The following is a 27500-nucleotide window of genomic DNA, read 5'->3' as shown; positions in this document are numbered from 1 at the left end:
GAGTCATACTGTACTAGGAGTCAGCAAGTGTTTTCATTAAAGATCCTCCTAAAATTTCAGGCTTCACCTGTTTTTATAATCTCTGCCTCCGCACTCACCACCTCTGTGAAGGCCTAATCTGAATAAATGGATGTGGCCATGTTCCAATAAAGCCTTCTTTACCTAAGCAGGTAGTGGCTACTTGACCTATAGGCCTTTGGGGGTAAGGACACCGTGAGCCAGACTCTGAGCTCTCTATGAGTCCCATAGTTATGAGGGGAAAGGAAGTTGATTTCTGTGTGCTCCTGAAAGTAAGAGGCTGTGTTATCTGGAGGCATACAGACTGAAGTAGGGCACTCATAGACACTATGTCTACTGAGCTTCCTTTGGCAGTTTAGTGACTACTTCAGATACTTGCTAAATTTCTTATCCAGTTTATGAGGAAATTCTTCTAAAAGTTAAGTTGCCATGACCATTTTTGTTCAGTGAGAGGCTGTATACATAATAACATCATAAGGAAGTCAAAAATTCCTACCCACCTACTGATGTCATAATTGTCATGGCAATCATGTGCAATGTATCCTTCATGTGCATGTGGTATGAAAGGCTGATGGGAACATACCTACTGTGCTGCCAGTCATATAAAAGTAGAGCACATACAAACAGGTACAGTACATCACACTTGTAAGCAATAAATGACTGCTATTGGTTAATGTATTTACATTTTACTTAAATATTTCTTATGATTTTAGAATGCAGTCCTACTTATTAAAGGACTCTCTCTGTCTATCTGTCTATCTATCTATCTATCCAGTTATATGATACATTGTGTCTTGCCATTAGCAGCCTCATGCATCTTCTCTCCCCTCCAGCTCTCTCTCTTATATCTCTCTCCCCTCTCCATCCCTCCTCTACTTCCCTTTCCCTCTTTCTCTTTCTCCTTTTTGGTGGCACTGGAATTTGTACTCAGGACCTTGTGCTTAGGAGGAAGGTACCCAAACCCTCAGCCTCAGCCCTCACTTTTTTTGTTTCTGTTGTTCCCCAGGTTGACTTAGATCACAGTCCTCTTATACCTCCCACATACTACTACATCTAGCTTGTTTGTTGAGATGGTGAGAGTTCTCACTAAATTTTTGTCCTGGCTGTCTTCAAACTGAGATCCTCCAGCTCTTCAATACCTGGAATAACAGGTGTGGGCCAAGGTAGCTGGCTACCAATCTCTTGACTGGAGTAAGTGGTCATGACTGGCCTCTCATATTCAGATCTATGTGAGCTTGCTCTGTGAGGTTCACACAATGACAAAAATCACCGATGATGTGTTTCTTAAGACATACTCATCACCAAGCAAGGCACAATGGCAACCATTCCCAAGTTTGATCCAATGACTTTGATAAGTGAATATTTGCAGTTTTAATGGTACAGTTGGCCCAAATAGCTTCTCTCCATCTCCTTTCTTTTAACATCTGTTCTCTTTCAATAGGCAGTTGACATGTGAGTACTGTTCCATTATTCACAGAAGTTCAGCTGTCCCTCTGGCCTTTCCAGAGAGCAGGGAGAACAAATTCTCCAGGGGCAATTAGCCTGAGCTGAATGGACATGGCTAGCTACCTCACAGCTTCATCTCCATACAACCATTAGATGAATTCACAGTGGGGAGTTAGGGGCGATGGGAGCCATCTTTTCAGGAAAGATCATGAGACACTTCGTGCACCACAATTTTATATGCAAGACCCTTTAGTTCATTGTCACTGTCATAGGTCATATGAATTAAGAAAAAAAGCTAATATGATTGAGCCCCACCTACGGGCCAGATACAGAACGCAAAGATGAATGGCAACTAGCTCCTGTCCTCCAGGATCTGGAAGTCCAGGAAGCTGTATATACAAGTCACATTTCAGGGTAGACATACGGAAAGCCTGGCAGGCATGGGGATAGTGGACCAATTGATCTGCTGGTGGAAGGTTAATAGGAGCCACAGAAAGCCACAGAGCAGAACTTACTATTTCAGATAGCCACTAAGAGTGAGCAGGGATTTTGCACATGAATGTCCATGTATTACATGGTGGGAAGAACCAAGACAAGGGACAGAATGAGAATGGATAAGTCGCTGGTTTTGGAGGGTGTGATGAAGGATGAGAAGAACCAGGGAAAGGTGAGGGACCAGGACAGTTGGTCTATGGAGAAGAAACACAGGACTATGACTGGTACATAGACAGACAACCTAGGGCTGAGTCTGAGGCCTCTCAAAGCCATGGGCATACCCAGAAAAAAATGGCAGAATGATTGCTTGGCCTTCCTGCAGGGAGACTGGGACAGAACTGAGACTAGGAGTCTGACTCTAGGCTTAGGAAACTGAAAATGATGGTATTGTACTTACAAGTACAGTCAGAATAAAGAAAGGGCCGTAGGTATGAGAAAGAGGAAACGATTGCTCTCTCTAGCATGTGTTAAAATTAAGGCACCTCTCCAAGCGAGGCCATTATGCAGGTGGCAAAAAAAGTCTATTGTTTAAAAAGGCATTGGCAGGAGTTTAGAGAACAGGGGCTTAGCTCTTTGGTAGTGTTCTGTGAATAGAGACTTTTCTGGCAAGGGTGTACCAGAAAAGAAGACCAGAGGAACGCGGGTATTTGAGGGAGGATTAGAGCAAAGTGCTAATGGGGGACCTAAGAAAAGTGCTCATACTAGAAGAGAAGGGGGTCACAATCAAAAGGAGTCTCACAAGAGGTGTTATCAGTACTATCCAATGCTGAGGAGATGGAAAGCTGAGGACAGCAATCAGGCATTGTGCCTTGGCCATCAGGGTAGAGGTCCAGGCTCGCTGCAGGGAGCTAAGGTGCATCCAATATGAAGAAGCAGAACCATATTTGTGACAAAACAATGGCAAGTCATTAAGCAGTAATGCTGGAAGAAGATGGCACAGAAGGGTCAACTTTACTTGGCAGTAGCCCAGACCACATCTCCACAAACCTTTATGTCCCGGGAAGAGCTTGGCATTCAGGCCCAGGCAGCTTTTACCACCTCAATGGAGAGTCACTGCTGCCTTTAGCTAGGCCAACATTCCATCTGCCTTGCTCTCCTCCAAGGCCCTGTCTCCAGAACAAGTCATGGAGATGCCAGGGCACCAGGCTCTAGAATTTTCTGATCTAGCTACTAGTGCCTAAGAATCTTCCTGAAGGCCAAACTATCCTAAGGATGAGTCAGGGGAGAGAGAAAATAAAAGTCCCAGAATTCCTCATTGTTTCCTACTCCTGGCACTGTACATAGAAATATATAGAATCAGGTTTCTAAGCTAAAGCTGTCTTTCTTTCTTCTTTGTTTGAGTTAGTGCTTTCTCATGTAGGCTTTAGCTAAGGTCTCCTAATTCCTCATTTCCACTCCTATTATATATCAAAGCAACAGAATTTTTTCTTTTTTATATTTTTTCCATTTGGCATCAATATCAACAAAGCCTCAACTTAAAGCTCTTCTATAAAAGGCTTGACAAAAAGCTTTTAGTTTGTTTTCTTGACAGTGCTGAGGATAAAAAGTAAATATTTAAGGCCAAATAGTTCCTGTGGCTTCTTCCTCTTCTCTTCCCTTTACTTTTTCCAGTTTCCACCTTGTTTAAAAAACCTCTTCAATGTACAACAATCATTTTTTAGTGTAAGAGTTGTACACAAGCAGCTTCCTGATCATTTTCACCAAGTGCTCAACCTAGCATTCTGCCTACAGAGCAGAATCGCTAGGAACAATGAAGAGCTCTGTCAGAGTGGAGGGGCAGTCATCAGCAAACATTCCCTCCAGTACCCTTGAGGAACATGCATCCCCTTCACAGGGACTTAGGACTCTGCAATGACACTTGGTGGAAACAGTTCATATATGCAGAGAGAGAGGGAGCATGATGTTTCTAATATAGGCTTTAACAATAAAGGCAAGTCTCCCTAGCTTGGAGGAACCACACAGTCCCTCCAGCTTAGATGAGAAAGAGGCCAAAGAGCAGACTTGAGTCTACATTGGAACACAGAACCCAGAGCCAGTGCCCAGTTCTGCCAACTCTGAAGGCACTGAACCAAGTTCATCTACCACCCACATCACCACAACACAGCTTGATGGGGACAGTACAATTATCCTCCATTTCACTCAGAGTTTGGCTTTATGATCCAGCAGGCTTCCAGAACCTTTGAACAAGGGTGTATTCCACTCACAGAGGAATCTTTGCAGTGGCCACAGCCCAGCCTGACGCCATACCGAACCCCCAGCAGTCTGAGGCCTCTCAAGGGCAGAGATTAGGCTCCCTCCCTGTCTTTCCATTTCTTCTATCAGGACAAACCCAGAACAAAGATGACCCACACTAAGATTTTGCTGAAAACCAACTAACACCTCCACTGGAAGCCTAGTACAGAAGGAAAAAAACAGATTCAATTGGTGATCAGCCAAGTCTGGCACTGAAGTCTTGCCACCCAGAGAATCTTGTACAGTGGTCAACCTTTGTGATACTTGGAGATGGAAGAGGAAACTCAGACATGGCCAGTGTTAAAGTCAGGGTATGGGACCATTGCTGTGTGGTTTCTAAGCTTCACCATGCTCCCTAACTTGGCCATTTAAATTATGGTAGATAAGGGGATTTCTTTATTCTCCAGGTTATACCCCAGCCTATCAGCTTCAGGTAGGCACTGGCAGGAGGACTTGGTATCTGAATTTGTTCAATCCCCAGGTGATAATGGGCCTCCGTAAAGTGGAACCCTAAAATGTCTCCAGCAGGGCAGAGATGCTAAACCACAGACCAGGCTGCCTGTCTTGGCACACACACTCAGTGTGTGGCTGACAGATAGGTTGGAAAGGCTCAGGGGATGCTAAGCAAGCCCAGCTTCCTGGTGGGAAAGAGACAGCAGAAGGTCTCAACCACATTTACCCTTTATTCACCAATACCTTCCAGAACCTCGAGGCCCAATCCACACCTAACCAGAGAGAGAACTGGGACAGATGAGGCCCAGAGCCTGGGTACTCTCAGTCTCTAACCCCTGTAGAGCATCCCCAAGGCTACCTGGCTATCACTACAGTCACTGTAGGGAGGCACAGTTGCTCTTCCACTTAACCCCTAAAGAAACCCAGGCTTCAGAAGAGGAGGCCAGGCACTTGGCAGGGTTGAAAGGCAGATTATCTGTCTCTGGAGGCCAGCCCTCAACCTGAAACTTGACAGGCTCAGAAAAGCTCCACGAATTTCTGGTTTTCTCAGCTTCTGCATCTCTGAGCTGAAAAGAGTTAGATGGACCACCTTATTACATACCAAGATGAGCCACCCAGCAGAGGAAGGTGAGAAGGGATAAGAAGCAAGGCAGAGTAGCTACAGCAATAAGACAAGATGCAGACATAAAGGGGATCCAAATAGGGAAAGAAGAAATAAAACTCTCCCTCTTTGCAGATGACATGATCTTGCATTTAAAGAATCCCACAGACTCCACTCCCAAATTACTCAAGCTGATTCAAAACTTTGGCAAAGTAGCAGGGTATAAAATTAACCCCCCAAAATCAATGGCTTTTCTGTATGCCAACAATGAGAAAAGTGTGGCTGAAATTAGGAAAGCAACTCCATTTGTAATAGCCCCACAAAAAATAAAATACCTAGGAATTAACTTAACCAAAGAAGTGAAGGACCTCTATGATGAAAACTTTAAAAACTTGAAAAAGGAAATCAAAACAGAACTTAGAAAATGGGAAAAACCTCCATGCTCCTGGATTGGAAATATTAACATCGGGGAAAAGGCAATACTTCCCAAGGCTATCTACAAATTCAATGCAATACCTATCAAAATTCCAACCTCATTCTTCAAGGAAATAGAAGAGGCAATCCAAAAATTCATATGGAACAATGAAAGACCCCGAATCACAAAAACGTACCTCAACGGAAAGAACACTGCTGGAAGAATATCAATACCAAATTTCAAACTCTACTATAAAGCCATAGTAATCAAAACAGCTTGGTACTGGCACAAGAACAGACCTCAGGACCAATGGAATAGAATTGAAAACCCAGAAATGAACCTACAGACCTATAGCCATCTAATCTTTGATAAGGGAGCTAAAAAAATAGAATGGAAGAAAGACGGCCTCTTCAGTAAATGGTGCTGGCAAAATTGGTTAACTACTTGTAGAAAACTAAAGCTAGATCCTACTATATCACCCTGCACCAGAATCAACTCCAAATTGATTAAAGACCTCAGAGTCAAAGCAGACACTCTGAAAACATTACAGGATGGAATAGGAGAAATCCTAGGTCTCCTTGGCTCAGGCCGAAATTTTCTGAATAGAGACCCGGAAACACAACAAATCAAAGAAAGGTTGGACAAATGGGATTGCATGAAGTTGCAGAGCTTCTGCATGGCAAAGGACATAGCTAGCAAGATCAATAGAAAGCCTATTTGGGAGAAGATCTTCACTAGCCATACAACGGAAAAGGGTCTCATATCTAAAATATACTTGGAACTCAAAAAATTAAATCCCCCAACAACAAATCCTCAAAGAAACAACTGCCCAATAAATAAGTGGGCTAAAGACTTAAAGAGAAACTTCTCTGAAGAAGAAAGAAGGATAGCCAATAGACACATGAAGAAATGCTCAACCTCCCTAGCCATAAAAGAAATGCAAATCAAAGCAACATTGAGATACCACCTCACTCCAGTTAGAATGGCAAAAATCAAGAACTCTAACAACAACAGATGCTGGAGGGGATGTGGACAGAAGGGAACCTTACTGCATTGTTGGTGGGAGTGTAAACTTGTTCAACCACTTTGGAAAGCAGTATGGAGGTTCCTCAAAAGACTCCACATAGAGCTCCCCTATGACCCAGCTATCCCACTTTTGGGCATTTACCCAAATGTTTACAAACAAGACCACACTAAAGCTACCAGCACAACTATGTTTATTGCAGCATTATTTACCATAGCTAAGATATGGAACCAACCCAGATGTCCCTCAGTAGATGAATGGATCAAGAAAATGTGGTATATATACACAATGGAATTCTATGCCTCCATCAGAAAGAATGACATTGCCCCATTTGTTAGGAAATGGAAAGACTTGGAAAAAATTATATTAAGTGAAGTAAGCCAAGCCCAAAGAAACATAGGTCCCATGGTTTCCCTTATTTGCAATATCTAGTATATGTATGAGTCAAGCAGAAAAGGTCAGATAAGGTGAATTTAGGAAAATGAACCCTAAGATATGTATTTTAATGTTTTTTTCTTTTATGCATTTGTTTCTAACGCATTTATAAGATTATTTCTTTGTTGCTTTGTATGTCCTTCCTCCACAGTACAACCCCTGCTTTCACTGTATTTGATGTCGGTATAATTTGTGGCGGGGAAGGGGAAAAACAAGTTGTTTAAATAAGGATACAAGTGGGCCCGTTGCAACAATGAGAAGTATAAGTTGTCATGTCCAAAACGAACTTTACAACTTCGGTGGGGGGGGGGGGGGGAAGGGTTAGGTGGGGGGGCGGGGGGAGGCTGGGAAGGGATGGGAAGGGGAAACAAAGGAGGAGGCTGCAATGCTTGATAAGAAATGTACTCACTATCTTGCCCATGTAATTGTAACTCCTCTGTACAGTATTTTCACAATAAAAAATAAAAAAAAGAAGCAAGGCAGAGGAGGTAAGGTCACGGAGGTGTACATGCTGGACAAGCAAACATGGTCCTGGCCAGGCACGCAGAGTCATCGCATCAGCCTCTCAACAGCTCTGCATCCTGAGCTTTCAGGTTTCAGGAGGCTCAAAACACTCTGAGAAACAGGAAAACTTCTGGGTTTTAGTCCTTTGTGTGGAAACCATAACCCTCCATGCTTCCTTTACATTTTAAGGAAATACAAAAGAGAGATGGAAGCAGGTCAGTTACACTGGTGGGCCAGCTGACAGCCCTCATCCAGCCTAGGCATGAGTCACTGTTGATGTTCTCTGTGTGCTTGGATTTGGTTTGCATTTGCTTCATCTCCCACCATAGGATTTTAGAATCAAGCCAATTAAATGGCACCACAGTGGCTCAGGTTTTGGCGGCCCTTTCTGATGTATGGCTGTCTTCACATACAGCTTCCTCTAACTACACGATGTCCTACAAGGCCCCCATCAGAGCCCATTTCACCAATGAGCCTCTGCTGAAGCCAAGCCTGGCTGCAAGCCAGAGTTCAGCATGGTGCCCAACAAATGGCTCCTTTTCTACTGCAGCTGGCTGAATTTCCAGGACAGACAGCAAGTGTGGACCTTCCTACAGAACCCAGCACAGTGCTCAGTGATCATTTGATAACCATCAGGGACAGCAGCCATACCTCCAAAAGAAACCACAGAACAACACTTAAAACTATGTTCCTACAATACCCCTCTCTTACCACCTGGGAGGTCCTGGGCAGGCAAGGGAGGACAGCTGAACATGTCAGTATGTCAGTGTAGGTTCTAGACTGTGAGAGCCTTATTCACCTGTCCGCCCCGCTGACCCCGCCAGGAGTTAAGATGTTCTGTGTTGCTGAATGGAAGTGCTAAGGCTTGAGAGCCCTGTGGGGGTCAAAGCATCGCTGTTGTGGGCACTGAGGAGCTTGGGGCTGCAGGACCCCCTTCTCTACCCACTGAGGCCAATACACATGATGCTGTGCACTGGTATACAAAGGCCCTACTATGGATAAACACATGCATATAACAACATCAGATTTCCTCAGGTCCATGATGGCAAAGCTAGAGTTTCACCAACTGACCACGGAATTCTGAGCTATAACTCCCTATCCTAGGATGTTTCTGGAATGATAAGGATATTCCATGCAGCACAGTAGTTCTGATATCTGGCTAGCCTTGGCAAGCAAGTGTCAATCCTCAGGCTATGGGGACCTCCTGACAGACACAGGAGGCCAACAAAACAATGGGAATTAGGAGGCCAGTAAGAAACAAGGGCAGATCTAGAAGGTTGGTTGCTGAGCAGTCAGACTACAGCAACACCCTGGGGCCTGCAGCCTCGCTCTCAGCTCACCTACATGCAGTGTTCCTTCTGTTCAGACAGGAAAACAGTTTGACCGCTCTGTTTGATTGCAAGTCTGATGTAGTGACACAAGAATGCCGTCAGCCTAGTCATGACTCACTTCAAACTGAACAGCTGGGAAATGGATCACTAACAACAAATGAATCCTCATGGAATGAGGTGGTTCACAATTGAGAAAAGCAAATTCATTTCATTCCTGCCTCTTGGGCTCTCTAGAGCAGACACCAAGGAAAATAGCAAGGAGTAGGCGCAGGGCAGAATGAAGAGAAGAACAGACCACCAGCTATAGCACCTACATGTGCAAAGCCCGTGTTTTGTGCATATGAGGAAAGTTATCAGAGATGCTCTGCACCTGGGAATATAGCATAGTCAGGCTAATGTCCATGGCCCTACTGAGTTCCATTTTCACAACTCCCAGCAAGCTCTGAGGGAGGGTAAGACTTGGAACAATATCCACAAGTTATAGGAATAGTATGGTAGGTTTGCTCTGGTGGCCAGGACCATCTTTAATTGCCTCAGGAATAAGATCTCCCTCCCAGTTGCTCTCTCCCATCCTCCTCCGGTTGATGGGGATTCCCAACTTCAATGAGGGAGGCCATAGTTCTTCCAAGAGAAAAGAAATTAAAGAGAAATACAAGTGACATGTACGGCTGGGACTGTATTCTCCTTCTTAGGGGCTCCCACCAGTCCTGCTGTAACTGGCATCTGAACTGAGTTTGTTAGAACAATCTTCACCTATCTATGTCAAATACGACTTTCCAGGTTACCGATGAGGGACCTGAACTCTGAACTGGAGGCATCAAACCTTGTTACCATCTGTGCCGGCAGAGCAGGTTCTGAAGAATCTAGTATCATGACAATTGCACCTGTCATTGCTGGGCATCTTGCTCAACATTTCCAGGGTGTTGGAACAAAGGACAAACAAGAGTGGCCTGGAAGGGGCCAGGATGATAGCCGATGCCTGTTATCCTAACTACTTGGGAAACGGAGGTAGGAGGGTTGAGGCTTAAGGCCAGCTTGGTCAAAGTTGGCAAGAGACTATCTGAAAAACAAACTGCACAGCAAAAGAGCTGGAATGTAGCTTAAATGACAAGGACCCTTGCCTAGTAAGTACAAGGCTCAAGGCCAGCTTGGCCATGTCCTGGGGTCACTGGCAATCCTCCCTTCCCCCCACATAGAGAGTACCACACACATATTCACAAGGCTCCAGAAGGTACCCAAAGTCTGCAGGAAGGATAAAGCCTCAATAACCCTCAAAGCAATTGCAGGGTGGCTCCCTTTGCTGTAAGGCATAAAACTGAAGGTGGAACCCCATAGACCCCAACAGCAGTAGCCCTGAGCTACAGAACAATACCTGGGTGGGCACAGTGCAGGACAGATGAACAAGCTCCCCAATCCTGGCAGCAGCACGGGGGTCACTGGAGCTGATGAGCACTGGAGCACTAATTTCCATGGAATGCCTGTGGCTGGAAGCCTGTAAGGATTTGTGCGTCACACTGAGCGCCGTGAAGGAGTGGCGTTTCTTGGCATTCTTCTTGCTGTCCACACGCCGCTGGAAGGCACTGACTGCCCCTGAGCTACCTAGAGTGTGGCCTGGGGCCATGTTGGCCACCCCACCGGACTCAGAGGACAAGGGAGTGTCACAGCCAGATGCAGCTGTGGCAGCTGGACATGGCTTGTCCATCTCAATGAGTTGCTTGGCAGAGTCGTTGAGCTAGAAAAGAAAGGGGAGAGAAGGGGGCTTCATTAAATAACTTGCAAGCCAGGCCATGTTCACTTACACTCTACCCTGTTTCTGTTTACAAACTGACAATGAATTCAAGTTCAAATCCAGTCAGATCACTTCTCCTGGTCACTTCCACTGTGTTGTGCAGGAGAAACAGGACAGGGGTAAGAGTGCCACCTGGGTGTTACTGAGCTGGGTTTCCAGAACTATTCAGAGAACCTTGTCAGAGGCTCACAAGACAAAGACCACTACCTCCTCCACCCCATCTTTTCCAGTGGCTTGCCATTTTCAGGACATAATGCAGAGAACAAGGGGAATAGAGGCCAGAGTGAACTTCAACTAGACATGGCCAGCCCTGCCTTTACCATGACAGGCTCTAAGTTGCCCTGCACATGAACCTGCACCTGCTAGCTGCTTGAAAACCTCAGAGCTGTAGTAGGAGGCATTTTATTCTAGTGGCCAGGAGTCTGCTCTGGTTAGCATGAGCAATGAAAGATGACATGAGCAGTCAATGACCTGTTAACTGAAATTATTCAGCAAGGACTCAGCTCACGGTTCCTTCCCCTGTCTCCCATCTGACCTTCTAAACAACACCTTTTTTAAAAAAAATGTAGAATTTTCCTTTGACAAAATTCTGTTCATGGTAGCACATGGCTAGGAAGGTCAGTTGAAGGTTTGAGACAAACGAGCAAGCCTGAAATACACTGGGAATGAAAACTCTCTGAGTGGGTACTCATGCAAAGCCCCTGAGGCCCTTCTGTGAACCAAGCAGCCCTGACAGGCACCAGCTGAAGGACAGCAATGCCTCTGCTTATATGGATCTGTTAGGACCCTAGTGAGGTTCCCCAATTCTTCCACTTGAAGGATGTTTTCATTCAAGATGTTCTTCTTATGCTGTATTTGGCTTGACTTAAGCTGATATCTAGAGGGGGGAATTTGCTGTGATTTAACAGAATAAAGGAGAGAAAACTATTTATTTTGTATACAGGGAAGCCAGGAAGTAAATGTGATGTAAGAATCAGCTTGGGGTTTTGCCCTTAGACAGGTTAAACAAATGCCACCAGGCTAGGTAAATGCCTTTAAGATCTACACTTTCTCTTTCATCTTTGCAGAAGTATCAGAAGAGGCTGAGTAAATGCCAGCTGGCTCTTTTGGTGAGCCAACCTTGGGGGAGTACAGAGTGAAATGCAAAGGAGCTCCAAATATCTCTTTGGGTTTTCTCCTCACCAAACAGTAACGGTAAGAAGTTTAGGGTACTGGTAGGGCTGGCACACCGCCAGTCAGGGAAACAGGCTTGAGGTCTATACAATCCCGCTCAGAGCATCACAACGCTACAGTCTACAGGTGCTATAAGGACACTAAAGAGGCAGCTGAATAATGATATAAAGTATTCTAGTCAAATAGCTTTCTAGGAACTGAAGGTGGCCCCTGAGGGCAGCTAGAGGCCTAAGGAGGCCCAGCAGAACCTCAAGGTTGCTTGAGATCCAGAAGGAAAGAAGGAAAGGTGATTGGCCAAGGAAATTCACAAGCAAAGGGAAGATTGAACAGGAAGTGGAGGCCATGTTGACTTAGTTGTGGACCTGCAAGTTACCTAGGCAGGAGCTGCGTGCCCTCCACTGGAGGTCAGCTGGGCAAGGTCAGATTCAGCACATCACATATGTGTCCTCTTCATCTCTGCTAAGTCTTGAATGGGCTTGTGTGAAAGTGGGTCTCCCCCACCCACACCATAGGTACCTCTCCCATTGGGAGCAGAGTCTGGCATTGGGCCTAGTCCAGGAAATCCTTTCATCCTGAGATGGCTTGTCTTTCTTGGCAGGTACTGCTAGGGGCTGCAGCTGGCAATACATTGGTGAGTTAAAACCACAAACTCTGCTGAATCTCCACATGAAGAGAAGGAAATGTCTCCTCAAGGACATCATCGTCTCCAGGCAGGATGAGCGATATATCTATAGCATGGCTGGACATCCCAGTGTCTTTGCATGGGCCAGGCAGAAGGGCATTAACATACTCTAGATTCAACGTCATGTGATCTCAATCCAGGATTGTCTCCTTAGAAATGTTTCTGCCCATGAGGCTTGGCTATTTTGCTTTGTTTGAGGCTTTATTCTGTTACTTCTCAAAAGTGCTACTCAAAAAATAACCCAGTGTCTCTTCCCTCCAGGAGCCTTTGTGGGTCCTCTAAACACTTGGGTAGGGAATGTCCTTCTGGGCTGATGGGTCTTCCAGCAGAGTTCATAGGAAGACAGTGAATGAGAAAGCCATCCATTCACTGGCATCAGGACATATCTAATATACCTCTGTGTGTGCTCCACTGTCACTATGGCAAAATCTTTACAGCAGTAATTCCCTTCCTCCCCAGGGAACACACCTGGAGTACCTCATTTAGCTTCTCTATGGTTAAGTTGCTACTAGAAACTCCATTTTTCTAAACCAGGAGATCCAGACACCAGGGCTGGGGTATGAAATTCCGGGCACATAGGGCCTAATGCGAATGACAGCATGGATGTCTAGGCTCTCTACTGTCATCTGTGAACAAAGTTGCCCAGAATACCACTTTGGCAGTGCCACATATCACTTCAAAAATACCTGCATTGCACCCCTTAATAATGACAGTTGAGGGGTAATATGCCTTCCTCAGCCTGTCTTAATAGTCCAGAATCTGGGGGTTCTAGAACTGAGTGCAAATAAATTTTCATTGAAGACTGTTTTGGCCAGTTGTGGCTACATATACCTGTAATCCTAGCTACTTGGGAGACGGATATAGGAGAATCACAGCTTGAAGCTAGCCTGGGCAGAAAGTTGATGAGAAGCACCATTATGACCCATAAAAAGTAGGGTAGTGGTGCATGCCTCACATCCTAGCTATGTGGGAAGCAGAAATAGGAGGACTGCAGACCAGATAGGGCTGTGAAAAAATAATGAAAGCAAAAGGAATTGAGGAGTGGCTGAAGTGATATAGTATCTGCCTAGCCAAGTACAAAACTCTGAGTTCAACCCCCTGTACCATTGCTACATGTGAGGGGAACTATACAGGTGGATGCACCTAGGCTGTGTGTAAATAGTACATCATTTGATATGAGGGACTTAAGCTTCTGAAGATTATAGTATCTACAGGATACCACAGGAGGCATAGAACCAATCACAACCATAAACACCAAGGAATGACTACATTCATCCAAATTGCTTTCCTGGATGTTTGTAGTTGGGTCCTAAGTCCTAATCCTGGCCACCACTGAGACCCTGATCTGGTGTCACGGAGATGTTCACAGTTCATAGGTCAATCACATGTGGCCAAGGATATAAATGAGTGGTTGCACTGAGCACCTCTTTAGTCTAGTTTGAGTGTAAGCTCTCAGATGCATCAATGAACAAACAGCTCCAAGTTATTTCCTGTGCTGCTGTGCTCCAAAGTAGCTGGGATCATTTTGCAGATGCCAACTCTGGCTCAATAGGTCTGGGATGATACCCAATTCCTGATTTTCTACAGGAGCTCAGAAGACAACATCAAGGCTATCCTTGGCAGCCTTTATTCACTAGCAAGCTTCCACAAGTCTGCTTATGCCCCACCAAGCCAGCCCCCACAGGATTGAAGGTAGCAGTGTGTTCTGACAAGCCTTCTGCCTGGCATCTGCCTTCATTTGCTGCTGCTACCCGCCCCCCCTCCCCTGTCTATGTACAGTCCAGGTCACCATGCTGTTAGCTTCAGAAACTCAAGAACGGCTTTTACCTGCCTGAAATTTTCAACAGCAAAAATCTCAGGAGCTTCTTGCCTCACTGAGAAGGAAGGGAAAGACATTCAGGCTGCATTTTGATTAGTGTTTCTTTGTAGCAAAACATGCCATTCTTTACATGACTATGCTACCAGCAGATGTGTGAGGAAAGATCCCCTCCCACTGCTGGCTTCCTTCTGCCTCAGTGTCCCTAAAGGCTGCCTATGGATATACCTAGAGCCTTAAAAGGAAAGGCCACCAAAATAAGGGGGCTGAAATGCTGAGAGAGCATGTCAGAAGCAAGTGGTAAACCTTGAGATCACCTCTATCCCCACATCTGCTCACTTGACCTTCCTGCCTACCACATTAGGTATTGTACAGATAAGCATACAGAGGTTCAGAGAGGTTAAGTGACTTGTTTGAAACGCACTACAAACAAGTGTCACAATCACCACTGCCATATCTCATTAGATTCCTTCAGGATTGCAGAACACAGGAATGACTTGGCTAAATCTTTAGGTGAAAAGTCATATGATCAGGGAGGTATAGTCAGGCCCTGGCATTTGGGAGGGCTTGGGTTCATTTTAGAGATTCAAATATGGGGCTTTAACTATCAGACCTTCCCTGTTGTTGAGACTAGCATAAACACTGAAGTTGGACAATTTTTCATACTATGTAGTTATGGGTGGGAGGGTACTTTTTGTTCCTTTCCCTTCATTTCTAAGGTCTGGTAACCGTGCCAAACTTATTTGCTGAAGATTTTTGAACTCCAGGCATAAGCAATTTGGTCTGATTACACCTTGATGTAAAGTTTGGGATACTGGAGCAAATCAGATAACAGTTTTTCAGATGAAGCAATCTCAGCCACTGGAGTCTAAATAAATAGTCAAAAAAAATTTTTAAAAAATCTCTTTCCAAAGTGGTTGAAGAAGTTTATACCCCCACCAACAATGCAGTAGAGTTCCTTTCTGGCCACATCTCCTCCAGCATCTGTTGTTATTAGAGTTCTTGATTTTTGCCATTCTAACTGGGATGAGGTGGAATCTCAATGTTGTTTTGATTGCATTTCTTTTATGGCTAGAGAGGTTGAGCATTTCTTCATCTGTCTACCATCCTTCTTTCCTAGTCAGAGAAGTTTCTCTTTAAGTCTTTAGCCCACGTATTTATCGAGCAGTTGTTTCTTTGAGGATTTGTTGTTGGGGGATTTCATTTTTTGAGTTCCAACCACTTTGGAAAGTGGTATGGAAGTTCTCAAAAGACTCCACATAGAGCTCCCTTATGACCCAGCAATCCCACTTTAGGGCATTTACCCAAATGATCACAAATAAGACCATACTAAAGCTACCAGCACAACTATGTTTATTGCAGCATTATATACTATAGCTAAGATATGGAATCAACCCAGATGCCCCTCAGTAGATGAATGGATCAAGAAAATGCGGTATATATACACTATGGAATTCTATGCCTCCATCAGAAAAATGGCATTTCCCCATTTGTTAAGAAATGGAAAGACTTGGAAAAAAATTCTATTAAGTGAAGTAAGCCAGGCCCAAAGAAACATAGGTCCCATGGTTTCCCTTATTTGCAATAACTAGTATGAGTCAAGCAGAAAAGGTCAGATAAGGTGATGTTAAGTGAAATGAACCCCAAGATAGGGACACAAGTGGTTTTTCTTCCTTGCTATTGTTTCTAATGTATTTATAAGGTACCATGGGATTTTTGTCACTTTGTATGTCCCTCCCCCACGGTATAACCCCCGTTTTCACTGTATTTGATGTTGGTATAATTTGGGGAGCAGAAGGGAAAAAACAAATTATTTAAATAGGGATACAGATTGACCCATTGTAACAATGAGATGTACAAGATGCTATGTCGAAAAACAAACTTCACAATTTAGGTGGGGGGGTGAGAGGTAGGGGGATGTAGTTGAGGAGGTGGGAGAGACAGGATGGTAGGGGAAAAACAACAGAGGAGGCAACAATGCTGGATAAGAGATGTACTCATTACCTTGCTCATGTTACTGTAACCTCTCTGTCCAGTATTTTCACAGTAAAAAAAACTTATTTAAAAAAATCTCTTAACTCTGAAACACTTCAAGACCCCAAATTTTGGAAAAAGGACTTCTCTCACATTCACAGAATAGCCACTCTACAGCCACTCCTTCCATGCCTGCCATGGCACAGGTCTTTGCCCTAGAAGAGAGCTCTGTCTGTCCTTGGAATTGCACACTGTACAAGGGTAAGTTATATCAGGAGTACTGCAGGAGTGTGATAAAGACAACCTGAGGAGCAACAATCCCACCCAAGTTTGACAGGCACCTGGGTCATCCTGCTGCTGGGCTGGCCAAGGGTCCCATGAGCATGAGGTAGCAGGACTTTCCCATACTACCTTCCTGTCCTGGGGTGCTAAAGTATACAGGTCAGGCTGCTGACATAATGATAGAGTAGTTGGTAAGCCAAGGTGATCATTCAGATGACCAGTGTTTAAAACAAGACAGATTCAATGATGAAGACAAATGCAGCTATAGACTTAGATTGCAAGAACAGCTGCCTTGCTGCAGGTATAAAAGCTGACTACAGACAAGTTTTTGGGGACAGAAGATGCCTGAAAACTACTAGAGGGAAAGGGGGGAAATGGTTTTCATTTAAACCTCAGCTATAAAACTGGACAAATCCTTGGCCCTGTGGGATGAGGGTAGTCCCATGAGTGGTAGACTGTGCTGTTCTACCATTCTCTGGAACGGCGTGGTAGCACAGAGCCTGCCTTACCTGTCTACAGGTGACCCCCAGGTAGTTGGATGAGCCATGCCTCACTATGGAACACTTTGTTGAATTGGACTGTTCACACTTGGGTTTCACAGAAAGGAGCACACTGTCCCACCACTGCCCTACCCTACCTTCCTGAGAACAAGAGGGTGGCTCCTTGCAGTGTCCCTATGCCATAACTGGCAGGTGGTCTGCAAACTCTGGGCCAGGTTCCCCTGAGACAGGAAAGCCTAGGAAATGACTGACATCCATAGGACACTTCCTACCAGCCCTGACCACAAAGGTCAGCTGTTTAGGAAATCCTAACTCGGCCACAGACTTCCCTGTAGCCTTTGGTCCAGATTTTCATCCTTTCCTCCTAGAAGGAAATGAAACTTGTCTTTCCTTGAGTTCAGCCTCTTGCTACTTACTATGGGATGTTTCTTTCCTATCTAGTGGCCACACTCAGCTCAGTATCAAAGCCTGAGGCAAGAAGGGATCTAGGATTCAAACCATGAAAACAGAAATTTCCTTCATTTGCTGGGAGTACAAATCTGATCTAACAAAATATCAGAAGCAGCAAAAGGGCCTGATTCATACCCTTTTGGACCAGTGAGCAAAAGGACCCTTTGTTGGAAGTTCCAGACTAGTTTGAAGACCCAGTAGCACTCTTGCCTGAATGAGAACTTATTAGAGGAAACAAAATGGAAGTTTCTCAGCAAGCAGAAATATACAATATAGGTTTTTCCTCATTTAGCCCCCAAATACCAAGGAAAGCCTCTTGCTGGGCAGTGGGCTTCAGACTGCTCCAATGGAGGAGAAACTATAGGTCTTTCCTTGGCTAAGGCAGGATGCTGAGATCCTGGTGATACCTTCTCAGTGGTGAGGGAGTTGTACATATGTACTGTCCATGGGGTCTCAGTAAGTGGTATCCTAGGCCTCTTCTGCCTTAGACATTATAAATCACAGGAGGCTGAGGAAGTACAAGGAGAGTTACTTAAGAGATGAAGCTGCTACATAATTCAAGAAGTTGGTAGTTCATTGCCAGGTGCACCAGCCCAGGATTAAACACTCCTGGGCCTATGTCTCTAGTCAGTACATATATTTTGTATGTGTACCAACGTGTTGTTCACATTATAGATATATGTTTTGTTTCTGTTTAGTGTAATAGAGAAATGACATATATAACACAAATATGGTATGATTGATATATAATATCACCAAAACACATACTTATATCATAAAAATGAAATGGAATAAGGGGAAAAAACCTCATGTATTGAGAAGAGTAGTTCCACAAAACATTCAGTTTCTAGAAAGAATGACATCATCCCATTTGTTAAGAAATGGAAAGACTTGGAAAAAATTATATTAAGTGAAGTAAGCCAGGCTCAAAGAAATGTTAAGTGAAATGAACCCCAAGATAGGGACACAAGTGGTTTTTCTTCCTTGCTATTGTTTCTAATGTATTTATAATGTGCCATGTGATTTTTTGTTTCTTTGTATATTCCTCCCCTTATGGTATAATCCCTGTTTTCACTGTATTTGATGTTGATGCCCAGCATCTTGTATATACACTTCTCTAATTTGGGGAGGGAAAAGGGAATAAATAAAATGCTTAAATAGGGATACAGGTTGACCCATTGTAACAATGAGATGTACAAGACACTATGTTGAAAAACGAACTTTACAAGGCTATCTACAAATTCAACGCAATACCTATCAAAATTCCAACCTCATTCTTCAAGGAAATAGAAGAGGCAATCCAAAAATTCATATGGAACAATAAAAGACCCTGAATAGCAAAAACACTCCTCAATGGAAAGAACACTGCTGGAGGAATATCAATATCAAATTTCAAACTCTACTATACAGCCATAGTAATCAAAACAGCTTGGTACTGGCACAAGAACAGACCTCAGGACCAATGGAATAGAACTGAAAACCCAGAAATGAACCTACAGACCTATAGTCACCTAATCTTCGATAAGGGAGCTAAAACAATAGAATGGAAGAAAGACAGCCTCTTCAGTAAATGGTGCTGGCAAAATTGGTTAACTACTTGTAGAAAACTAAAGCTAGATCCTTATATATCACCCTGCACCAGAATCAACTCCAAATGGATCAAAGACCTCGGAGTCAAAGCAGACACTCTGAAAACATTACAGGGTGGAATAAGAGAAACCCTAGGTCTCCTTGGCTCAGGCCGAAATTTTCTTAATAGAGACCCGGAAACACAACAAAATCAAAGAAAGGTTGGACAAATGGGATTGCATGAAGTTGCAGAGCTTCTGCATGGCAAAGGACATAGCTAGCAAGATCAATAGAAAGCCCACAGAGTGGGAGAAGATCTTCACTAGCCATACAACGGAAAAGGGTCTCATATCTAAAATATACTTGGAACTCAAAAAATTAAATCCCCCATCAACAAATCCTCAAAGAAACAACTGCCCAATAAACAAGTGGGCTAAAGACTTGAAGAGAAACTTCTCTGAAGAAGAAAGAAGGATGGCCAATAGACACATGAAGAAATGCTCAACATCCCTAGCCATAAAAGAAATGCAAATCAAAACAACATTGAGATACCACCTCACTCCAGTTAGAATGGCAAAAATCAAGAACTCTAACAACAACAGATGCTGGAGGGGATGTGGACAGAAGGGAACCTTACTTCATTTTGGTGGGAATGTAAACTTGTTCAACCAATTTGGAAAGTAGTATGGAGGTTCTCAAAAGACTTCACATAGAGCTCCCCTATGACCCAGCAATCCCACTTTTGGGCATTTACCCAAATGTTTACAAACAAGACCACACTAAAGCTACCAGCAGGACTATGTTTACTGCAGCATTATTTACCATAGCTAAGATATGGAACAAACCCAGATGCCCCTCAGTAGGTGAATGGATCAAGAAAATGTGGTATATATACACAATGGAATTCTATGCCTCCATCAGAAAGAATGACATTGCCCGATTTGTTAGGAAATGGAAAAACTTGGAAAAAATTATATTAAGTGAAGTAAGCCAGGCCCAAAGAAACATAGATCCCATGGTTTCCCTTATTTGCAATATCTAGTATATGTATGAGTCAAGCAGAAAAGGTCAGATAATGTGATGTTATGAAAATGAACCCTTAGATATGTATTTTAATGTTTTTTCTTTCATGCAATTGTTTCTAACGCATTTATAAGATTATTTCTTTGTTGCTTTGTATGTCCCTCCCCCACAGTATAACTCCTGCTTTCACTATATTTTATGTCAGTATAACTTGTAGAGGAGATGGGGAAAAACAAGTCGTTTAAGGATACAGGTGGACCTGTTGCAACAATGAGAAGTACAAGTTGTCATGTCGAAAACAAGCTTTACAACGTTGGTGGGGGGGGGGGGGAGGGGGGGAGGCTGGGAAGGGATGTGAAGGGTAAACAAAGGAGGAGGCTGCAATGCTTGATAAGAAATATGCGCATTATCTTGCCCATGTAATTGTAACCCCTCTGTACAGTGTGTTCACAAAAAAAAAAATTAAAAAATAATAAATAAATAAATAAAAAAAAGAAAAACGAACTTTACAATTTAGGCAGTGGGGGCAGTGTAGTTGTGGAGGTGGGAGAGAAGGGATGGTAGGGGAAAAACAGAGGAGGAGGTAGCAAAGAGATAACAATGCTTAATAGGAAATGTACTCATTACCTTGCTCATGTATTCATGTAACTGTACCCCTTCTGTACATTATTTTTACAATAAAAACTGCATTAAAAATAAATTTAAAAAAAGAAAGAGAAATCACAAAAAAACATTCAGTTTCATGTGTACTTGATCAGGATGTAAAATGTACTTCACTGAAAGTGACAGCACAAAAAGACCTAAAGCTATTGTCATGAGGAATGGGGAAAAACACATCTTCCATCAGAGGCAGTCAGTCCCCTTCTTCCCATCTGCATCAGAGATGCAGCCAGTATCAGGCCCTTACCCCTCCTAGACAGTGGCTGAGGAGCCTCATGGAGGGAAGAACTCATGACATGGTTTGTGCTCACAGACTCAATCATGTAGGAAGGGGATGGACCATTTGTATCCTATTCAGTGGGATGGCCTGTGTTCTAGATGCAGCACCTCTGGGCCAAGAACTCACTCCTAAGCTCTGTGGATAGTACCTCGGGCCTGTGCTGTTATAAGGCCAAGGGACAAAGACTACTTGGCCAGTTTTACAGAACACTAGACAAGAGCATTGCTGGATTGTGCTGCTGTTGTGGTCTTGACATTCTAATTAGGTGCTTCATCATTTCTTCATTTAATGATCTACTTGGAGAGCCTGAAGATGATAAAGCCTCCTCTTCTAGGCCCCATTTCAGAGCAGCTTCCATGTCAACAAGAAAGATACATGAGCATTAGACTTCTAAAAGCTACAGCCTACTCCATCATCTCTTGGTCATCTCATTTTATACATAATTAAAGAGCTTAGTGCTGGTTCATAGTCTGTGCTCAATAAATATCTATTAGATATATGAAGGCAATAGACATCTGTATGTGTCTGCAGTAAGAACAGCAGTAATAGCTGTTGATTGAGTATATTCTAAGCACTATGCTCAGTACTTCTACACCTTTCCTAGTGCTGCAATTTTCTCCCATTTTATGAATTCAGGGCCAATTTTACTGCAGCTACTCACAGAGCAACTACTGTCAGGTAACAGGTAACAGGTGAACCTTTCCACAGAAAGAGCTTTACCTGGGAATGTATGCATTGATCACACAGGGTCTTAAGAATATTCATGACATTCAGATTACACCTGTAATCCTAGCTACTCGGGAGTCTGAAAACTGAGGATTGTGGTTTGAAGCCAGCCAGGGCAGGAAAACCTGTGAGACTCTTATTACCAATTAACTACAAAAAAAGATAGAAGTGGAGCTGTGACTTGAGCAGAAAAGCTCAGTCAAAAAAAAGCTTGAACTCAGGCTCTGACTTCAAGCCCCAAGACTGGCACAAATAAAAAGAATACTCACTTGATATGATTTTTTCCAAGCCTTTCCATTTCCTAACAAATAAGACAATGTTATTCTTTCTGATGAAAGCATAGAATTTCATTATATATATATATATATATATATATATATATATATACCACATTTTCTTGATCCATTCATCTACTGAGGGGCATCTGGGTTGATTCCATATCTTAGCTATGGTAAATAATGCTGAAATGAACATAGTTGTGCTGGTAGATTTAGTGTGGTAGATTTGTGTTCATTCAGATAAATGCCCAGAAGTGGATTATTGGATCATAGGCTAGTTCTGTGTTTAGTCTTTTGAGGAACATTGGTTGAACCAGTTTACATTCCCACCAACAGTGTAGTAGCATTCCATTTTGGCCACATCCCTGCCAGCATCTACTATTATTTGTTTTCTTGATAATGGCCATTTTAACTGGGATGAGGTGGAATCTCAATGTGGTTTTCTTTTATGGACAGAGATGTTGAATATTTTTTCATATGTCTACTGGCTAGTCTTATTTCCTCTCCAGAGAAGTCTCTTTTTAATTCTTTAGCCCACTTGTTAATGGGGTGGATTTTTTTGAGGATTTTTTCTATTGGGGGCTTCATTTTTTGAGGTCTTTGAGGATTTTTTTATTGGGGGATTCATTTTTTGAGTTCTAGGTATATTTTTCATATGAGACCCTTGTCTGTTATATAGCTAATGAAGATCTTCTCTGAATCTGTGGGCTTTCTTGTTAGTTATGTCCTTTGCCATGCAGAAGCTCTGCAGTTTAATTTATCCAGCCTTTTTTTACTTGTTGTGTTTCTGGATCTTTATTTAGGAAGTTTCAATGTCTGTGAAGGAACCCTAGTATATACCCTATTCCTTCTTGTATTTTCAGGGTATCTTCTCATCCCTCAAGGTCTTTGATCCATTTGGAATTGATTCTGGTGCAGGGTGATATGTAAGGATCTAACTTCAGTTTTCTACATATGAATAATCAATTCTGCCAGCACCATTTGTTGAAGAGGCCAAGCCCAAAGAAACATAGGCTCCATGATTTCCCTCATTTGTAATAATTAGTGTATGTCTAGGATAGTCCTAGCCGAAGATCACAATAGCTCAATATGTACATATGACCATACAAAATGATGCTAATCAAAATGAACTCCAAGATATGAAAACAAGAGGGGTTTGTTTCTGTTTTTAATATACTGTGTGAAGTTACTTCTTTTTTCTTTCATTTTTTCCCTTTGGTTTATCTCTTGTTTCACTGTTTTTGGTTTTAGGGAAGGGAAGAGGAATCACAAAATGGTGAGAAAAAGAACAAAGAGTGAACCAATGTAACAGCAATACTCACAATATACTATGTTGGAAGTGAACTTTACAATTTGATGGCGAGGGGAAATCAGGCCGGAGGGAACGTGGGAGAAAAATGATGGCGGGGGTAACAAAGTTTGACAAGAAATGTGTTCATTACCTTAATTATGTAACTGAAACTCCTCTGTGTATTGCCTTTGCAATAAAATAAAAAATTTAAAAGAATATTCATGATGTAACAAAAATAACAATTCATAAAAGAAAGAGTAGTCATAAGGGAAACTATTCAAGAAAGACTGGGTGACATAGAGAAGACAACCTCTTTCAATGGCTACAAAAGTTACAGTGGGCCACAAGTAACTTATTTCTAGACAGTGGAGATATACCACAAGAATAGTGAAGTATGCATACAATTGTATGTGTACACATGTGTGCATGTGATATGTGCATGGGGTCTACATTCAACAGGCTCAAGATGCCTGATGAGAAGTGAGGATGGACATAGAGCCTCTGCTGACTTCTTGTACTGGGGTTAAAGTAGACATTAGAGGTTGGAGAAGGAAGATTTAGGCACTCCCAGGGAAGCTGGTGCCCACGTGGCAGCAATGGATTAAGATGAGAATGGTGTATCCAGGTAGATTGGCCAATGGAAAGAAGAGACTTCCCACATACTATCTGAAACAGAGGCTTCAGAAAGGGGACTGGCTCTCATTATGGAGCACACATATAGAGCACTTACTATACATGAGAGACTTTTCTGGGCACAACAACAAATACAACAGTGGAAGAAAACATAAACCAAACAAAACCATTCAGACAAGAAGCAGGTATTTCACTCTGTGATGTATATTGGATGGTGAGAAATAAATGCAAGAGAAAGAATGAGGAAAGCATGTACCAGAAAAGGAAGGTTTCAGATTAAGTAGGTAGCCAGTGCCTCCCCCCCCCCCCCCCCCCGCCAGCATTGAGAGAATGTGAGGCAGTGGGAATGGGATGCACAAAGGCCCTGTGGTAGCACTGCCATTAGAGCATTTGAACAAAACATCAGAACATCATGAGCTTAAATGAGGTTAGGGTTTGTGGGTTTGGATGGAGCAGAAGCTTTTGGAAAGTCATGGCAGGATACCTAAAAACCATACTGCAAAGAGGCTCTGGGGATGAGGCATTCTAAAACTACTGCAGTAATGTCATGGGAAACTCAACATTTCATGAGAAAAGCAAGATAGAAACACTGATACAGCACAATCCCACTTTGTCCCAAGTATATGTAAATTTATACATGGAAAAGAATAAAAGAAACAGAATAATATGCTAACAACATTTCACCTCATTCTTTTCTTACAAAGGTGTTCATATTTCTTGGTAGGATTGTGAGGGATTTTTTGTTCTTTACACTTTTCTGAAGTTTTCTATTTTGAACAATAGCCAGGTATTATTTTTATAATCAGAAAAAGTCATTAAACAGAAAAGAGCAGAGTCTCTAGATTATCTGTGGGCCTATGTACAGACTTCTGGAATCCTGGCAGTAACATACTTCGTTTTATTTTGCACTAAGCAGGAAGTGCCATGTTTATGGGAAGCAAGTCTATTTTCTTAGAGTGGGACATTTCGGGTCTGATCTAGCCAAGCTGTTTTCCACAGCTGTTGGCTTTGAGCACTACGTCGGAGTCTAAGAAGCCTCCAAAACTAATTGTCCGGCCTGCCAATATTAGAGTCCCACACCCCTGAAGGCAAGAAGGGATTAACCAATATAAAAACAAACAGGAATGAAAGTAGAAGCCCAGAGAGCAGGAAGCCCAGGGCCAGTCCATATCAGTTTGGTTTAGGGCAGTTTGGGGGCTGCACTTGCCACATAAGGGCAGAGTGTTGCCCCTGTGCCCCTGTCCCATCCTCACCAGTTTCCTGATCGTGAAGTGAAGCTCTGGTACCCATTGGTCACAGAATTTTAGCTGTTATAACAGATGAAAGTAGGAAGACAAACCCACCTCCCTGCCTGTTTTCCTACAGTGTTTCAAAGCAATTCACAGAAACCATGTGTTTCCAGCTGCAATGAGATCTCTCTCAGGTGGTAGGATCCACATCCTTGGCCCATCTACAGTGACTGAGAAAGAAGCTATCAGCCCTGGGCCAGTAACTCCCTAGACTAAGAGGTGGCCAAAGAGCTTTGGCCCTCTGTGAGAATAAGAACTCCAAGTTCCTGTTTGGACTGACATTATTTTACTGAATCTTATCCATCATGGAGCTCACACCTCATTCTAATTTCTCAGCTAGAGTCAAGAATGGGGTATGATGAAGAGTTACAAGAAAAATCATAAGCATCACCCACTACATTTTCGACAAAGGTGCATATTTACAAGCAGGTGAACTGAGTGTGATGGTACACACTTGAATGCAAGCTACTTGGGAGTGAGAGGCAGGAGAATCTCAAGTTTGAGTCCAATCTGGGCAAAAATATTGGCAAAGACTCAGTTTTAAAACAAAACAAAACTGAGCAGGCTGAGGGCATAGTTCAATGTGGTACAGTAGTTGTTTAGCAAGCATGAGACCTTAGGTTCAGTCTCCAATATAAAAAAGATAGATGAATATATGAATTCGGAATCAAATTTATGAACGAGGCTTGGTACGGTGCTTCACATCAGTTTTTCAGAGGCAGAGATTGAAAAGATTCAAGGTTGAGGCTGGCCTGGGAAAAAATGTTCTGAAGATCCCATCTCAAGCAGTGAAAGCTGTGCATGCTGGTGTGCCTGTCATCCTAGCTATGAGGGAAGTATAAATAAGATAACCAGTTATAAATATAACTGTATATATATATAAAGTCTAAATATATACAGCATAACAGTATAAATAAGAGAAGTAGTTCAGTTCAAAGAGAGTTTCATGTGAAACGCCATTTGAAAAATTACTGAAACACAAAGAACTGGGGGCATAGCTCAAGAGGTAGAGTACCTGATTAGTAATTGTGATGCCTTGAGTTCAAACCCCAGTACTTTCCAAGAGGGGAAAAAACATGAACAAGAGCAGAATTCTAACCATATATCCATCCACTCAAAGACAGAATTCCAGATGAATACATTTGACTTCCTGGTTATTCTTCTGTCCCTGGTGTCTACCTGCTGAAGTCCAGGCCTGTTCCTGACACATAGTGTGACACCACAGCTGAATTCCTGTTGACAGTAGTCTGAGGCCAGCCCTGTCCCTCAGGTATGGATATAGGAGCCCTGGGGGGCTGCTCAGTGGGCTTCCCATAGGGAAGGCTGAGCCCAGCCAGGATCTACCATAACATATCTCCTTTCCTGAAGGTTCCTTGACTCCCACAATTTTCAGAAACTCATTCTCTAAGTGATTGTTCTTCTTTAGGAAGAATGAAACAGTAAATTTCAAATAGTTTCTTTTAAAGGTTTGCTATTTCTTTTTCTCTTATTTATACTGCTGCCACAAATCTCAAAATGTTAGGCAAAAGCCAGGCACCGATGGCTCATGCCTGTAATCCTAGCTACTCAGGAGGCTGAGATCTGAGGATCCTGTTCAAAGCCAGCTCGGGCATGAAAGTCCCTGAGACTCTTATCTCCAATAAACCACTCAGAAAACAGGAAGTGGCACTGTGGGTCAAGTAGTAGATTGCTAGCTTTGAGCTGAAGAGCTGGGGGACAGCGCCCAGGCCAACATGACTGACCAAAAAAAAAAAAAAAAGTTAGAGAAAATATGCCAAACTCAGAAAGACATGTATTTTATGTTTTCTTTTCTAAGTTGGATCTGGCAGGGCAAGGGGGGTGGTTAGTGCCAGGATTTGAACTCAGGGCCTGGATACAATCCCTTAGCTTTACATTCAAGGCCATTGTTCTACCACTTGAGTCACAGGTAAGAGTTTCATGGACTTTACTGCTCAGCCTGGCTTCAAACTGATCATCAGATCTCAGCCTCCTAATAGCTAGGATTACAGGTGTGGGTCATCTGTGTCTGGCTTTAAGATAAATCTAAAAAAAACACAAAGACATGAAGTTAAAAGGATAACTATTAGAAAAGAAGAAGATGGAGGGGGAAATATAAAGGGCAATGGAACAT

The 27500-nt window shown here is 43.0% G+C and overlaps 1 protein-coding gene across 1 annotated transcript in view; it reads right to left on the bottom strand.

Annotated features, from left to right (window-relative positions):
- Nucleotides 1-27500, bottom strand: part of Sh3rf3 (SH3 domain containing ring finger 3) — a 376261-nt gene that overhangs the window by 86092 nt on the left and 262669 nt on the right. Inside the window, exon 4 of the mRNA XM_042695543.1 lies at nt 10327-10686. Coding sequence (XP_042551477.1) covers nt 10327-10686 — 360 coding nt within the window. The remainder of the gene's footprint in view (nt 1-10326; nt 10687-27500) is intronic.

The sequence above is a fragment of the Dipodomys spectabilis genome, unplaced genomic scaffold (genome assembly GCF_019054845.1).
Source record: "Dipodomys spectabilis isolate Male_0828 unplaced genomic scaffold, ASM1905484v1 ptg000187l, whole genome shotgun sequence".
NCBI classification, from domain to species: Eukaryota; Metazoa; Chordata; class Mammalia; order Rodentia; family Heteromyidae; genus Dipodomys; species Dipodomys spectabilis.
Note: the sequence above shows the minus strand (reverse complement) of the source record. Positions and strands in the feature narration are given on the sequence as shown.